The sequence below is a fragment of the Rosa rugosa genome, chromosome 6 (assembly GCF_958449725.1).
Source record: "Rosa rugosa chromosome 6, drRosRugo1.1, whole genome shotgun sequence".
In the NCBI taxonomy this organism is placed as follows: domain Eukaryota; kingdom Viridiplantae; phylum Streptophyta; class Magnoliopsida; order Rosales; family Rosaceae; genus Rosa; species Rosa rugosa.
The window spans coordinates 50495744-50511361 of NC_084825.1; the positions used below are offsets into that span (position 1 = coordinate 50495744).

At 39.4% G+C, this 15618-nt stretch overlaps 3 protein-coding genes across 5 annotated transcripts; 2 read left to right on the top strand and 1 right to left on the bottom strand.

Moving 5' to 3' along the window:
* Window positions 1-415: 415 nt before the first annotated feature.
* Window positions 416-3744, top strand: LOC133717651 (glycosylinositol phosphorylceramide mannosyl transferase 1-like). 2 transcript variants are annotated; one of them, XM_062144360.1, is made up of 5 exons: window positions 416-917; window positions 988-1387; window positions 1504-1664; window positions 1760-1830; window positions 3064-3744. In XM_062144360.1, exons 1-5 carry the CDS (start codon window positions 631-633, stop codon window positions 3222-3224), a joined length of 1080 nt encoding a protein of 359 aa, XP_062000344.1. In that variant the 5' UTR covers window positions 416-630; the 3' UTR covers window positions 3225-3744. The 2 variants fall into 2 exon arrangements, with proteins under 2 accessions (XP_062000344.1, XP_062000342.1); XM_062144358.1 differs by having other exon boundaries at window positions 419-917; window positions 1501-1664.
* A 1129-nt stretch (window positions 3745-4873) lies between these two features.
* Window positions 4874-7123, top strand: LOC133714672 (receptor-like serine/threonine-protein kinase At4g25390). The gene has a single exon (XM_062140840.1). The coding sequence runs from the start codon at window positions 5080-5082 to the stop codon at window positions 6970-6972; it is 1893 nt and encodes a 630-aa protein (XP_061996824.1). The 5' UTR covers window positions 4874-5079; the 3' UTR covers window positions 6973-7123.
* Window positions 7124-9306: 2183 nt separating this feature from the next.
* LOC133714673 (transcription factor bHLH120-like) lies at window positions 9307-12659 on the bottom strand. 2 transcript variants are annotated; one of them, XM_062140841.1, is made up of 4 exons: window positions 12103-12659; window positions 11570-11941; window positions 11355-11440; window positions 9307-10127 (listed from the first exon to the last, which is right to left on the bottom strand). In XM_062140841.1, the coding sequence occupies exons 1-4, from the start codon at window positions 12427-12429 to the stop codon at window positions 10010-10012; spliced, it is 903 nt and encodes a 300-aa protein (XP_061996825.1). In that variant the 5' UTR covers window positions 12430-12659; the 3' UTR covers window positions 9307-10009. The 2 variants fall into 2 exon arrangements, with proteins under 2 accessions (XP_061996825.1, XP_061996826.1); XM_062140842.1 differs by lacking the exon at window positions 11355-11440 and having other exon boundaries at window positions 12103-12658.
* Between the last annotated feature and the right edge of the window lie 2959 nt (window positions 12660-15618).

The window sequence follows — 15618 nt, forward strand, 5'->3', positions numbered from 1 at the left end:
GTTTGCAAATATTGAACTTCTTTCACACAATGCAGTTGTGTTCACCTAATCAATAACTGACCATGAAAATTATATTCAATTACTGTTGCATCTAACAGTGGAAAATGTTACATCCAATGGTGGAAAATAAGACAATCACACAATAACTTAATAGAGCACGTTACCTAGTCAGTAAGTGATGAAGAAAATTATGCTCAACCACCATTGGATGTAAATTCAATAGTGGAAAAATTTATTTTTAAGTTAAATTATTTTGTTTTCAATCATTGAATTTACATCCAAAAGTTATTGAGTATAGTTTATGCCAAATAACTTGGTAAACATTTAACCGATAACTTTGGGCAAATGACCTTTGTTCCGGTTGTACGTCCTATTATCGAACAAAACCCGGGCCGGGAAAGTCCAACTCTTTATCCATTAGACCCGGCCCAAATCTGAACCCGGATGCAATTTTTCCCCAAATACAAACGCCTTCTGTGGCTCCCTCCAATTCCCAACTGCCATCTCCGGGTACGCAGTGGCGAAGTACTCAACTCCTCTCTCACTCTTCACCACCCTCACATCTTCACAATGTCAACCTCCAACCCAAACACCACCACCGTCTGATCTCCCAAACCTTAACGCTTCCCAATGTCCACAACCATCTCCATCCGCGACTCCGCCCCCACCGCCACTATGGCCGCAGCCATATCCTCCTCCGACATGAATGGCGGATTCTACTCCCCAGCCAAAGCCGCCACTAGACCCCTCTTCAGCCCACGCTTCCCTCCATTTCAGCGTCTCCGCCACCTCTTTTGCGCGCGCAAGCTCAGACTCGTCGCCTCTGTTTTCCTTCTCTGCTTCGTCGTTTTCCTCTCCTCCAGGCTCAGCTCTCTCATGGGCTGGCTCCCTCCCCAACCCAACTCCTCATTTCCAAGGTACAATCAAAGCTCAAACCTCATTTTATTTATACTACAATTTCGGTTTTGATAGATCAAAAATCTTCAGGGGTGGTGGATACACTGTTCTGATAAACACATGGAAGCAAAGCTCTGCTTTGAAGCAATCGGTTGCTCACTATGCCACGTGTGATGGGGTTGCTTCTATTCATGTGGTGTGGTCTGATAGTGATCCGCCTTCGGAAACTTTGAAGTCTCGTCTTGAAAAGATGGTGTTTTCAAAGTCAAGAGCAGCTCAAAAACCTGACTTTAGGTTTGGGATGAGGCAGGATGAGGATTTGAACAACAGGTTCAAGCCGATTGAGGGGATGACAACTGATGCTGTGTTTTCGGTTGATGATGATGTGATTGTTTCGTGTGACACGTTGGATTTTGCTTTCGGAGTTTGGCAGTCTGCGCCGAATGGTATGGTTGGGTTCACTCCTAGAATGCATTGGATTGATGAGGAGGTTAGTGTTGTTTGAAGTGTTTTGATAGGGAAATGGTGATGGATTGTGTGTTTTCGTTTTTTTTTTTTTTTTTTTTTTTATTGATGTGTTTGTTTGGATGGAAATTGATACAGCAGAGTGGCGTGGCGAATTATGAGTATGGGGGATGGTGGTCAGTTTGGTGGATGGGGACATATAGCATGCTGCTTCCGAAAGCTGCATTCTTTCATAGGAAATACTTGGATTTGTATACTTACGATATGGCCTCATCCATTCGTGATTATGTCACCAGGGAAAGGTAGATATAAATACATATGTGACATATGGCTATTAGCTCTCATTTGCTTATGTGCCGCCACTGGTTTTATACTTTGAATTGATGTGTTTATGCAGAAACTGTGAAGATATTGCTATGTCATTGCTTGTTGCTAATGCCACCGGTGCACCTCCGATTTGGGTGAAAGGTAGGTTTTGCATTTCCTTTTCTTGACATTTATATATCTGCAAATTAATTTGGATGTAAGACTCAGGCTTTGTGTTGATGTCCAAATGACTATAGAGTCTATAGTTAGATTGTCTTTTGGCAGAAATAAGGCTAATGCTTTCTCTATATAAACTAGAACAATTACATTTTTTGTTTTGTTTTTTGTGTGGAGGTATTGAAAACAAAATAATAACTTATGACTTGTGAACCACTCTAATGAATAAACCTATACAATAGCTTGTCCAATGCATATTCAGACACCCTGAATTGAGTGAAGTCATCACTAACTTTCGTTGCTAACTTGCTATTGATCTGGCCTCTGTGTGAAACCTTTTACTTGTTTGAAAACTTCCTCATTCATTTGTAAAACTTACCTTTACCTGTAATTGTATCAGAACAGAAACGAAGTTTGTCTTACTGAACGAAATAATGTTTTCAATAGAATAACACCAATTATCAAGTCAAGATATTGCAGAGTGTTGCATTGTTCATTTCCACCTTGACAGATAAAACAGAGAGATAACAAGTCAAATGTTAAAACTTAAACAAACATCAATTGTATATACTCTTGAGGTATATATGATATGGTAATATATACTCTCTTCGTTTGACTTGAGCATCAATTTATTTAAGGATATATGTTTTCGAAGTTGCTTAGAGATCAGGAATAATAGACGAAAGGCTTATTTAATCATATAAGTATCGATTCCTAAGATTTTTCTCAAATTGTCATCGAGTTAACTGCACATTGGATAGGGAGCATCTGTTACTTGGGGTTTTTGTCCCATCTACAAACTTAAATAGATGATCTGAAGTGTATTACAATTATATGAATATCAGAGGCATGGTCTGGACCCTTAATGTGTGTTGTACGGTTGTTTAGCTGTAATTGCTTCTCTTTACATTTTCCCTAACTTTATGTACTAGTATGTTGAGCAAGCAATACTTTGGAAACTGAAGTTCTGAGTATTAGTTGTAGTTCGCATAAAGTAAATGATACTGAGGCTAGTTTTAGTTGTATGTTCACATACGATTTTGCAAAGAGGAAGTAATAATCAGCAAATATATAGTGTTTTTTCACAATAATATTGGAATCTGTTCTTGGCCCAACTGAACTGTGCCATTGTAATCTTGAGCTTTTGGTGCTAAGTTCATGTCTAATTTTGCCCCTCTAGCAAATTTGATGTTTATTTTGGGGACAAAAACTATGCAGGGAAGATGTACGAGCTTGGATCTTCAGGAATTAGCGGTCTGAAAAGGCACAGCAAGAGTCGCAACAAGTGCCTCAATGATCTCATCTCCCTCTTCGGAAGAATTCCCCTTGTACAAACTAACGTTAAAGCTGTCGATGCCAGGTTTGAATGGTTCTGGTAGTTTCAGTTCTGTAACTTGCCTTCTTTCCACCTTGTAGTTTAGTACATGTATATGCTCTCTTGAGACAAGGATGATATCTCTACAGTAAAGATTTGGTCCTATAGATTATCTTCCAAAATTCATTTGTTTAACCTTTAAGTGCCTTCAAAACCAATCATTAAGAGAGGTTTTCGACACAGAAAGTACCGTCCATTTCTTGCTGCAAAAGCAATAGAAATGGTTCATGATCCATGAATCTAAACATGACAAAACTGGATGAGGAGTATGCCCCAGCTAGCCACATGGAAACTTCGTGGCACATGTGAAACTCTTTGTTTGGTTTTTGAGCAATGACAGAAGGTTGTGGTCGAAAACTACGTTGTATAATATTTTTCTAAGATTCTTACACATAGATTTTATTGGTCAGGCTGTTTTAGAACTATATATTCCCCATCTTCCTCCATTAAATATCTAATTCCTCTGGATTATATAATCTGTGTTCTTACTTACTGATTTGTATTTTGCGGGAAAGTAATCAAACTATTTGATCTACAACCTGTAAAATCGAATCTAATAATAGAAGTAGAAACTGTGTTATCCACACGTGGAATCTGATTAGTTAGTTGAACAAGATGTTTGACTTGGTTTATTCTCACCCAGTTTCTCTGATGCAGACACACTGTGTTTTTTTAATTATCATTAAATGACAATTAATTCAATTCTAAAATCTAAATCATGGTTTTAATGGAAAAAAATGGCTGCACGTGCGGGAGATACAGGTCACGTAATGTGAGTAATCGACCGTCTACGTTACTTTGGGCTTGGTTTCCAAATGTTGACTGGAAAATAAAAGGTCAGTGTGAATTAGAAACATATATGCGGCGGCAGAAGGCTTAGCAAGATTGAGTCAAGACTATGCACCTTATTCAAATGAACCTATCCTCCTCAATGAGTCAAATAACATATCCTTTTTCATACGGAAAAAAAAAATTAATAAAGTCATTATTGTTGAAAGAGACGGATAATTAAGTTACCATCGATGAAGGAAATAAAAGATAAATTTTGTAGTTTAATTAAAATTAGAAAATGACTTCGATTAGGGTTTCTTGACTTGGCGAATCATAAGTTTGGTGCTTGTTTTGAACGTTCCTTGAATTGGTGTAAAAATAGAAAAGGTCACATTCATCTTTTTTAAGAAAGTATTAAGATAATTGAATTAAGTAAGGAGTAACTATCTTATGGGGAATTGGCAATTTAAGTATCAGAATAAATTAGTCAAAACCTAACCCAATGAAACCAAGGACTTGGAGGTCCAGTGTTTGTTTGGCACTCTCCTATTATAATGACATAAATTATATAGGTCTTATTTCCTTCCATTCTTTTTTCTCTTTTTTTCCACTTCTTTTTTTTTTACTTTTTTAGACCACCAAACAAATAAAAAAGGAAAGGAATTTTTTTTTTCATGCTTATTACATCAACCCTACAAATTTAAAAACTTAGAGCAACTATTTGACCAAAGAAAAAAGAAAAGCGAAATTACAGTAATTTTGTTTTAATCCGAAGCAAAAAGCTATACTAGACAGGCGCCAAATTGCCGTATACAAACTGGAAAGTGAAAAAGAAAAAACGTAAAAGAAAACCAATAAATCCCCAAAAATAAAAACTTACCAAAAGCACACCAATTCATTCACTTCTTCACGGCACAAAACGAGCCAGCTGAACAACTCACCTTCTTCTTCTTCTTCTTCTTCTGAAAAAACCCACCATTAACAAAGACTCAACCTTTTAAAACCAACCCACCATTACCAAAGACTCAACCTTTACACCACACCCAACACCCAAAGACTCAACCTTTATGTAGTTTCCTCACCTCACGATGCGCCCAATCACCCAATCCCCGTCACCCTCATCCCCTCAGCCACCGCACCCCCACCGCACCAACCTCCTCGTCCCACTCGCCGGCGCCGCCACGACCACCGCCTTCTCCCTCCTCCTCTTCCTCCTCGTCTGCTTCCGCAAAATCACCCGCAAGCGCACCGCCCCCGAAGCCGACTCCAAGCCCCCCCACCGCTTCTCCTACACCCTCCTCCGACGCGCCACAGACTCCTTCTCCCCCACGCTCCGCCTCGGCCAGGGCGGCTCCGGCTCCGTATTCTTCGGAACGCTCCCCCACACCCGGCAGGACGTCGCCGTCAAGCTCATGGACTCCGGGTCCCTCCAGGGCGAGCGCGAGTTCCAGAACGAGCTCTTCTTCGCCTCCATGCTCGACTCCCGACACGTCATCTCGGTCCTCGGATTCTCCTCCGATCGGAAACGGCGCCGTATGCTGCTGGTTTACGAGTTCATGAGCAACGGGAACCTGCAGGACGCGCTGCTGCACCGGAAGTGCCCGGAGCTGATGGAGTGGAAGAAGAGGTTTTCGATTATGGTGGATGTAGCTAAGGGTCTTTGCTACCTTCATGGATTGGACCCGCCGGTTGTTCACGGTGACGTCAAGCCGAGTAATGTGCTGCTGGACGGGAGCTTCAATGTGAAGATTGCCGATTTCGGGCTGGCGAGGCTAAAGTCGGAAATTCAGGTTGTGATTGGGGAGGATGTGAAGAAGGGTGAGGGTGTGGAGGTGAAGAAGGAGGAGCTTGAAGACTGTGGCTCTGTGGTTGAGGAAACCGAGAGTGTTAGTGTTGCCACTGCAGGGTTTGAGGATTCGAATTTGGGAGTCGATCAGTCGCCGGAGAGTTTAGTGATCAAGCTGCCCGTTTCGCCGGAGACTCCGGTGACGGCGTCACCACCGGAGGAGAATGTGGATAAGGAGGGGGGAGAGAAGCCGAGTGTGAATAAGGATTGGTGGATGAGACAGGAGAATGGGAGTGGTGTGAAGGACTATGTGATGGAGTGGATTGGGAATGAGAGGCCCACGGCTGCTTCGAGTAGTGAAATGGTGGGGAGGTCGGAGAAGAAGAAGAATAAGAAGAGGAATAGGAAGAGATTGGATTGGTGGATGTCGATGGAGGAGAGTGGGAAAGTTTCGAGCAAGGAGAAGAGGAGGCCTGCCAGGGAATGGTGGAAGGAGGAGTATTGTGAGGAGCTGACAAAGAAGAAAAAGAAGAAGGATAAGAAGCAGAGTAAAGGAATGAGCTTTGATGAGAATGAGAGTGACTGGTGGCCACACGACGATGAATTGTATGCTGAGACCAGGAAGAAGAAGAAGAGTAGGAGCAGGAGTTGGGGGAGTATGAGTAGTATTGATTGGTGGTTGGATGGAATTCGCCGTAATGCTAGTAATAATTCTGCTAGTGGGGAAATTCCTAAAAGCTGTGGCATGAGTAGTACGCCAAGTATGAGAGGAACTGTATGTTATGTTGCCCCCGAATATGGTTTTGGTGGTGATCCTTCAGAATTATGTGATGTTTATAGTTTTGGGGTGTTGTTGTTGGTTGTTATAGCCGGAAGGCGCCCACTTCAGGTAACAAATTCGCCTCTGTCAGAGTTCCAGAGAGCGAATTTGTTGTCTTGGGCACGCCATCTTGCTCGTGCTGGGAAGCTTATTGATCTTGTTGATAAGTCCATTCAGGGTCTGGAGCAAGAACAAGCTCTCCTTTGCATCACTGTGGCATTAGTTTGTTTGCAAAAGATACCTGCTCGCCGGCCTTCAATGAAAGAGGTTGTGGGGATGCTGACTGGTGAGTTAGAACCACCCAAATTACCACCAGAGTTAACCACGTCAGCTCAGTCACGGTTCTCACACAAGTCCCATAGAAAGGTCCGGTGAGTTTCTAATGTACGCTTTTAGTTTTTCATCAAAATTAGGTGGTATACTGCTGTAGATCATTGTTACGTCATCTTTGTGGATGATTTGTGTATCCAAAGGAGGAAAAGGAAATAGATTTTCTAATTTATATAATGAACTGATCATTTGAACATATTTCAGTTGCTCTTTCTTTACTGATATGGCCTACAAATCCATAATATATCTGAGCTTCCTATATAACAATAACTTGAGGTAAAAATGTGAGCACTGTTACCTGATCCTATTCTTATTGCACTGACTTTGAGGCAGGTTAACTTTGCTTTTTTTATCTGGTCCATACTTTTTAGCTTAGTCATTTGAATCAGTGTTCTAGATATTGAACTAGAACTTGCTTAATCAAGTTCTTTTAGTTGACCCCTTCCACCTAAAGGAAAAGAAAAGCAAAAAAGAAAGCAACTTGCTTTTCATCATTTGAAATTTTTGGTGTAATCATCATTTGAAATTTTTGGCCAGGGTAGTTGTTTAGTTCCTATCTCGAGTTTTGTGGAGGTTAATTGACTGTGCTTTTCATATTTAAGACATTTTTTACCCTTACAAGGGAAAGTAAATGTAGACTATAATGCATTAGTAAAGGTTATACATATTGAATTTGGGACGAAGTGCATATAGATTCTCCTGTGGCTGGTGCCATTATGTAGTTTGCACAAGTACTTGAGATGATCCAGTAAACAGGTATTTTTCTTTGGTTGTTCCATCATTTGTGCAGAAAAGGGCATGACATGACTTGTGGAGAGGATTTAGTGGTGCTATTTTGTGCTTTTTTTATCTACCAAAATGAAAGAATTATTCGAGTAGCTTGGTAGTAGTGTCTTGGGTGTGGAACCAGTGAGCAATATATATGATTTCTTCAAAAGTAGAGGGTCACTGGAACTTAAAGCATTTATAGATAAACAAAGAGAATCTGCTTATAGTGTATCTTACTGGTGTGGTTCTGTAAGTCTGCCAATAATGAATTCCAGGTAGAGATGGCTACAAATTGTAGCTACAGAATCAGTTGCCGGTTATATTCCTACAGCCAGCTGATGTCACAAATTCATATAGGGCATATTATGTTATTTTCCCCATGTTATCATAAGCTTTTCACCATAGACACATTAGGCTTGCTGTTGCAGAACATTACTTTTCATGGTCTTTATTAGTATAGATGAGTGGTATCTTTTCTTATCTAATAGCTTTGGGAGAAAAATCTAGGCATGACTTCCACAAAATCAGTAGATTCTGTCCTGCATGGCTGCATCTGAGGAATAGATCTCGAGTTTGTTCTCTTTTTTTAATGCTGATTATTTTGTGGCACTGTGGACCAAATGGTAATGCTCTATGCTTTCATTTTAAATTTCTGAGAGTTGTCTCAATTCTGACTTGGTACCCATAAAAGAACATCCAGTAGTGAAAAAAATTCTGTGTTGTTGACTCATAGCAAGGAATGATGCATCTTACTGGATAGATGAGAGAGAAACAGGAAGCAGCTCTATCAAAGATTTTTGGTATTGTCCGAGTCATAATCCAACCACGAAATTGAAGCTGTATTGCACTCATCCCACATTTCCTGCAACTGTATATTTTGACTAATGAATGTATTCAACCCAAAAGAAGTAGAATCTTACTTCTGAATATCTGTGATGAAAATAATTGAAATACCAACATCTGATTAAACAGAGGACAAGCTTACAACAGACGATATAACAAAAAAATGTGGCCTCGTCAAAACTTTGTCGAGGTGAAGGGAAAGGAGTGCACACACTTGGTTCTGCAAAACAACATCAATCATTTTCTCAAAAAAAAAAACAACATCAATCATAAATTGCACCCTACATTGCTATCAAACTCAAGGTACTCGTTGCTGGGTTCAGGTTTACGCTCAGTATGAGGCCTCATCCTACTAGCCACCACCCAAACATGGGGCAAACTAGTCTGGCAACTGCCTCAATTGCGCATGTTACCACAGATTTCGAGTTGCAAACAGTACTGTATCCTCGACTCACCTCTCAAGCCCATTGATATTATGTTTACGGGCTTTTCGGTCTCCGCCCACCAAATTGTCACTGAAATTTCATGAGATAGATACTAGGAGAAATATGCATTTCCAGTTTTTGCCTATCTAATGAACCTATTTTGATAACTATTTCTGGTATTCCGAGATGCAATACAGTTGGTTGAAAGCTGAAGACATTGAGTATAGCGACAACTGCAAATGCATATTTTTCATCTTTCCACACTGGCAATTAGGTCCAATTTGTAACCAAAAAATTTCTAGTCAGTTACCGTTACCAACTAGGAGAACACTACAGCAACAAATGTTCACAAATCAAGTGTTGCACAGTTTGTTTTGTGCTCCACTAATAATAATTAAAATTATGGATTTACAATTTTTGGTAGTGCATTTATACACACACACACACACATTCTAGTGAGGGATCTCTTTTTTTTTGGCCATTTTAAGGGATCGCTCATTAGACCTACTTTTCGATCACATATTCACATCTTAACCATTCAGTTTTTAGATATATATAAGTAGATCATCTCTCCAAATTTTCAGCCAAATTGATAATCATTAAGGCATTCATAACTGCGATTTACAATTATGAACACAAACCATTCAGGTTGGACTGATTCGGTTCGTCCATTGATTTGATCCAATTACATACCTTAACGATCATCAATTTGGCCGAAAATTTGTAGAAATGATATATACATTAGGACCTAAAAACTGAACGATCGAGATGCCGAAATACGATAGAAAAGTGGGTCCCTCAAGGGATCCCTTAAAATGGCAAAAAAAAAATGATCCCTTAATGGAAGGGCCCTCTATATATATACCGATCAAACAACTGACGAAGGGGATGAGCAAAACAGGAAGTCTACAGGACGGGGTTCAACTAGTGGACACTCTTGGAAGAGTTGGTATACATGTCTAAGAGTTTAAATACTTAAAATTTTTACATACATACTTTTCATATTCTGAAATATCATGAAAATAAACATTTTTTTTTTTACTTTGTCAAGGGGAACCCAAAGGGTTCCTAGACCCAAGATAAACCCCTTCGGCGCATGTGAAATGCTCCAACTGTGGATTGCAGCACAGTGTCTGGCCACTTTGACAGCTTCGGGGTTCGAACCTAGGTTGGGGAGCACACTCAATTAGGCAAGAACCACTAGGCCACTTGCAGTGGTTATCATGAAAATAAACATAGTAAAGTCAAACCAGAAAAAAGTAATAAAATAAAAAATAAAAAAATGAAACCTGCTCATATAACTCTTTACCTACCAAGTCTACTTCTGCTTTGTATATTAAAGGCTAGAAGGCATGGATTAATTTGACAAAGGATGTGATTAAGGGCAAGTAATAAATTAAGGGCATATCATGATTGATGGCAAGTAATAAATTAAGGGCATAAAGATGTGAGGAAGCCTAGATGTATATACAAAAGTACGTGGCTGATATATACTTGCATGAGATGAAGGCCAGCTTCCTAATAAATAACTCCCATTTTTTGCTTTTTGGTAAAGAACATCTGAACATGTTTTCTTGCTTCAAATGATTAAAGAAAAACTCATCTTGATTATGTTGCATGCGTGTAATACAACTCGTGCCAAATCTGTACTGAATAATTCTTCAATCAATGGAAATTACAAAGAAGCTAGCTAGTTGATGCTTCCGGCAAAGGATATGTCCACACAATTCTTCGATATATGACTCAGACAAATTAATGCCTCTTAATGCCTCTCTTCATAAAATTCAAGAACTTAATTATTAAGCAGCTAATTAAACTATAAATCAAATCCAGGAAGCAGCTAGGTGGCCAGATACACTATATGCATGTTTGATGGAACAAGCCAAATAATACAAGGTGGCCAGAAATACTAATGAATAAATGCAGGACTACTCCATACTCCTTTGAATAATAGACGATCATAATCATTGACGACTAATCTTCCTCACATGTATGAATCTGTAAATGTTATATATCCAACACGTACATTGCCAGAGAAAATCACAGTCATGCATGAAGAGAAAATCACAGTCATGCATGAAGCTAGCTAGATATGATCTATGAGTTTTAAAAATATTATGCATTTTTTTATTCAAAAAAAAAAATATTATGCATTTCATAGTAGCTAATTATTGGCTTAAAGGGAGAAGCTTTACAAGGAGGTTTGGTAATATTCATCTTCCCTTATCTTACAGAACACTCGGAAAGGAAATCAATTCATCACAAGTCTTTTTGTTCACTTTTACCTTCTGGGAGGTCTACTAAAAAAGAAATTAGTACTTATGAGGGAACCTGTAATTAGTTACTTAACTATGAGTCGCTAAGAATTAATACAATTAGATTGAGTGTTACTTGGAGATAGTACTTCTGGATGTTGGAAGCGCTTTAGCTAGCTTCTGTTCCAGCGCAGAAAGATCCAGACTTTCCACATCATCGACCTGATATATATGGAGTAAGAATCCTATATAGTTTAACACGTACTGAACCACAAATAGCAACTTAAAACTGACACAAAACCCCAACCAAAATATATAGCAATTCAAAACCCTAAACCAAAATTTATATACCTCAATCTGGAAAGTGTGAAGGAGTCTTTCATTTACTTGGGAGGAGACACAACTAACAACAGTAAGCCCTTGTCCAAGCAGAATTTCCAAAACGCTTGAGATTGAAATGAGTGGTAACCCATCCTTTCTGAAGCCGCCACTCACCAAAATTTGCACTCCACCAGAACTTGGCTGGACTGTAAAACAGCTAGGCAAATTCACCTTGTCTGAATTCAAAGAGCTTCCAGTAGTGCAGCGACGGTCAATAACAGTGCTTATTTTAGGGAATTTCTTCAATTCATCTCTCTTTGCGTCTAATGTTTTGATCCTATTCTGGAGGTGTTTTATGTAGTTCACAGCTTCGTTCATGTGATCAGACGTCGAACGCTTTCCCTGCTTAATTAATTTCCCACCATATTACAAAAACCCTAAGTTAGAATCTGTCGAATCCCTAATAGAATATAATCCTATATATTTGGACCGAAATTTACAAAATTGAAGCAAGTAGAAATCTAAAGGAAATGAAATTAAGTGTGAGGGTTTTTGATCTTCACCTTGATGAATTCAAGGGGGAGTAGGGATCTAAGACAGGAGTATAAGGTAGCCATTTCTTGCCTTCTTTGCCTTTCATTCTCCCTATGAATCATCATTTTCTTCTTCTTGTTATCCTTTGAATTTTCAATAATTGTCTGATCCAAAGCTGCAACCACTAATTTCCGCCGCCGGCTTTTCCCCATGTTATTGTTGTTGCTAAGGACAGTACTGCTGCATCCATCCGGCGAAGCATATCCGAGAATCCTATCTTCTGATGAATTCTGGTGGTGAGGATTAGATGATGAAATCTGGAAGACCAGCTTATTTCCCTGGTGTAAAGGAAACATTGCAAAAACAAATCAAAGACTTGGTGAACAGCTAGCTAGCTAGCTAGCTAATTCCAACTTTAAAGAAGAGGAAGAAGATATGATCGATTTTTCATGGGCCTCGCTGGCTAGGTAATTAAGATGCCAAAGATTCCTTGAAATTTGATATCGATCTCTTCCCATTACAAGATAGGTGAGCTAAGAAGTGACCTCACCCAAGGTCACTTTAAACTTTTTAATATGCTCCTCTCACTGTTGCTAGGCGCAAAAGTTAACCCCAGCATAATTGGCATTCACATTATCAGGTGGAGCACAGACCTAAAACATTAATTTATAAAGTCTCTGTATCTGTCCCTTTTAGTACTGAAGCGATCATTTCATCTCAATTATTCCTTTTTAATTAGGACTTTGAAATGACATTCTCTTTTGATATGGGTCATGTAGTAGAGTAACTAAACAGGAAGCTCGTATATTTCTCAGTCATTTCAAAAATGTGATTTATATGTATGAGAAGTTTAGCTATAGTTAAACTTAAACAATAGCATTATTGTGCATGGACCGGAACAGTAGTGTCCAGGAACGAGAGCAGAGAAAGCAACCTAACCACCAACAGTATCAAGAAGAAGATTTGTAAGAGAATATTGTAATGCTGGAACATAGCAGATTAGCTGCTTCCTAATTCTTTTTTCTTGACAAAATCAGGTATCAAATCTATTATAATATTCAAAGTGGCTAATAATTGTGAACAAATTATATATAGTTATGGGAGGGAATAAGATCGAGTTATGGAAGCACTGAGACTGTGATAAACTTATTTATAGTTAATTTTTAATTTATCCTTAATGATGACCATGAGTGCAACTGTACTAGATGCAATGTAATACCCCGAAAAAAATCCAAATTAATTTCCGTGGATTTTTAGAAATGATTTCACAATAGTGGGAGCGAGTACGAGGCTCGGAGAAGTTGTGGAATTAGTTCGAACGATTAATTTTCGAAAACGTACGTTATTTAGGGGCACGCGAAAATCGACTTTTTATATGTATGGAATTTGGGAAAACTCCCTTCATGAAAGTTGTAGAGCTCGTCGATACGATCGCGTGCATATGTAGAACACAAAAATCGGAGTTCGTATGAATTAGTTATGATTTTTTGAAAAAGTTTCCAATTTAGTATAAATCTTCCATTTTCGGAAATTTCCGAAAATAATTTCAGAAACTTCCAAAAATGGAAATTGAGCTGCAGCCCCTCCCCCGACCGGAAATCGCCTTCGATTTTCTTCCGGCTATTTCTTCCTCCTCCGGCCACCGATCCTCACCAAACTTCTTCCATTGGCTTCGTATGGTCCTTGCGCACCTGTCTGTGGCAGCCTTGCACGGTGGCGCGGCCTGTAGCGGCGGCGGCAAGCCCGGTCCGATTTGAGTTCGATTTTAGTCAACGCCGGTTTTCTCCTAGCTCCGGCCACCAAAACTTTCGATCCTTAGCTCTATGAACTCGCCTCAACCTGCTGATCATCATACTAGAAGGATCGCACCTGGAGTGACCGGTTTCACGTTCGTCGGAGCTCGACCGGTTTTCGATCGAAAACCAAAACCTGGAGTGACCGGTTTACGTTTCGATCGATTTCGATCGTTTGATTCATGATATGTGAAGTTAGGACCGTCAGATGGACTTGTAGTTTTGATATGATGATCTTATGACTGTCCCAGCGGCTTTGTGTGGTCATGGGCGAAGATCCGACCGTTGGATCTTCGTATAAATGCAAAACAGTGATTAGGAAGGCGATCCGTGAGGATCCGACCGTTGGATCATCATTTAATTTCAATCCGACCGTTGGATTGTCGTTTGATTATGTTTTTGAGTTATTGGCTAAGTTAAGGTCATGTTTGATTAGGGGATCGACAGTTTGATTTGGCGGACGATTCGTGAAATTGTATTTTGAGCTGTTAAGAAGACGCAGCGGGAATTTAGAGGTGAGTAAACCTCACGTGGTTCATATTACGAACCGAATAAATTTAATTACCTTATTTTGTCGTAATTGCGTGAAAATATTTATGGAATAAATATTTGTTTTAAAATCATATGGACTTGATCAACTACGGTCCATGGGTAAGTAAAATGATTTTTACTATACAAATGAATTTCTCAGTTTTATTGCATGTGAACTATAGTTGGTATTAGTGATTATCCCTGAGCGGATAATTACGTATATATATACTTACGTGATTATATGTGAATGGTGTGACATTGAAGAGTGTGGAATTGGGATGATTAAATTATTATGAATTGACATGTGACTTACCATAATTATATGTGATGAACATGATTGATGAGTTCTTGTTAATATTCATGATTTACATTGGAGGATGTATAGAGTTAGAGAATGTAGGGTTCTGAGGATGAGGTGTCTGAAGTTCGACGGCTAAGGATAACCGGAGTGTTTGTGTGCTGAGGACGGGGATGTCCAAGGTGCGACGGTTTATTATTAACCGAAGTTGTGTGCTGAGGACGGGGATGTCCAAAGCGCGACGGTTTATTATTAACCGAAGTATATGGTGCTGAGGACGGGGATGTCCAAAGCGCGACGGTTTATTATTAACCGAAGTATGTCGCATTACTTGCACCTAGGCCAAGGTGACTGGTAGCGATGTGGTTAGAGCTCTAACGTGCTGTTGGGATGGACCAAAGTGGTGTTATGTGGGTTGGGTTTTTGCAGGACCAGTGTGGTGTATTGTGATTTGAGGAATGTGAAAATGTATTCCTTGTGGTTTTACATGAGTGGTTTGATGTCTCTTTGCAGACGTAATACTGTTGAATTTTACTTGAACTGAAATTTAATAAATCAACAGTTCTTTCTTTTTACTCATACGGGCTGTCAAAAGCTTACCGGGTTTTGTGTTGTTGCAATCCCGGTACACTATTCAAACGGTGTAGCGGATAACCCTGCAGGTCAGGAGAACCAGGACGGTGATCGGGCAGCTTAGAGTAGTGTTATGTGAATTACAGCATTATATTGTGAGGTTTGTTATGCTCATTTAGAGCTTTACAATTTTACTTTGTAAGAGTGAATTGTAATAATTAACTCGAGGTTTTCGAGTTTTGTGTTGAGTGGCGAGTGGTGTGTTTGTTTCTGAGAAAAAAATTCAGAACGTTATTTGTATTAATTGTTTATTCATGTTTCGGATTTGAATTGGTTATTCAAAATTCGGG

What these genes read in the sequence shown, in the direction of transcription:
- LOC133717651 (XM_062144358.1), top strand. Translation starts at nt 631, where the DNA reads ATGTCCACAACCATCTCCATCCGCGACTCCGCCCCCACCGCCACTATG. An exon ending in CCCAACTCCTCATTTCCAAG is followed by an intron (nt 918 to 987) that starts GTACAATCAAAG and finishes AAAAATCTTCAG; the next exon opens with GGGTGGTGGATACACTGTTC. An exon ending in ACCTCCGATTTGGGTGAAAG is followed by an intron (nt 1,831 to 3,063) that starts GTAGGTTTTGCA and finishes AAAACTATGCAG; the next exon opens with GGAAGATGTACGAGCTTGGA.
- LOC133714672 (XM_062140840.1), top strand. Translation starts at nt 5,080, where the DNA reads ATGCGCCCAATCACCCAATCCCCGTCACCCTCATCCCCTCAGCCACCG.
- LOC133714673 (XM_062140841.1), bottom strand. Translation starts at nt 12,429, where the DNA reads ATGTTTCCTTTACACCAGGGAAATAAGCTGGTCTTCCAGATTTCATCA. An exon ending in TTCACACTTTCCAGATTGAG is followed by an intron (nt 11,441 to 11,569) that starts GTATATAAATTT and finishes CATATATATCAG; the next exon opens with GTCGATGATGTGGAAAGTCT. An exon ending in TCCAGAAGTACTATCTCCAA is followed by an intron (nt 10,128 to 11,354) that starts GTAACACTCAAT and finishes TCCCCAACCTAG; the next exon opens with GTTCGAACCCCGAAGCTGTC.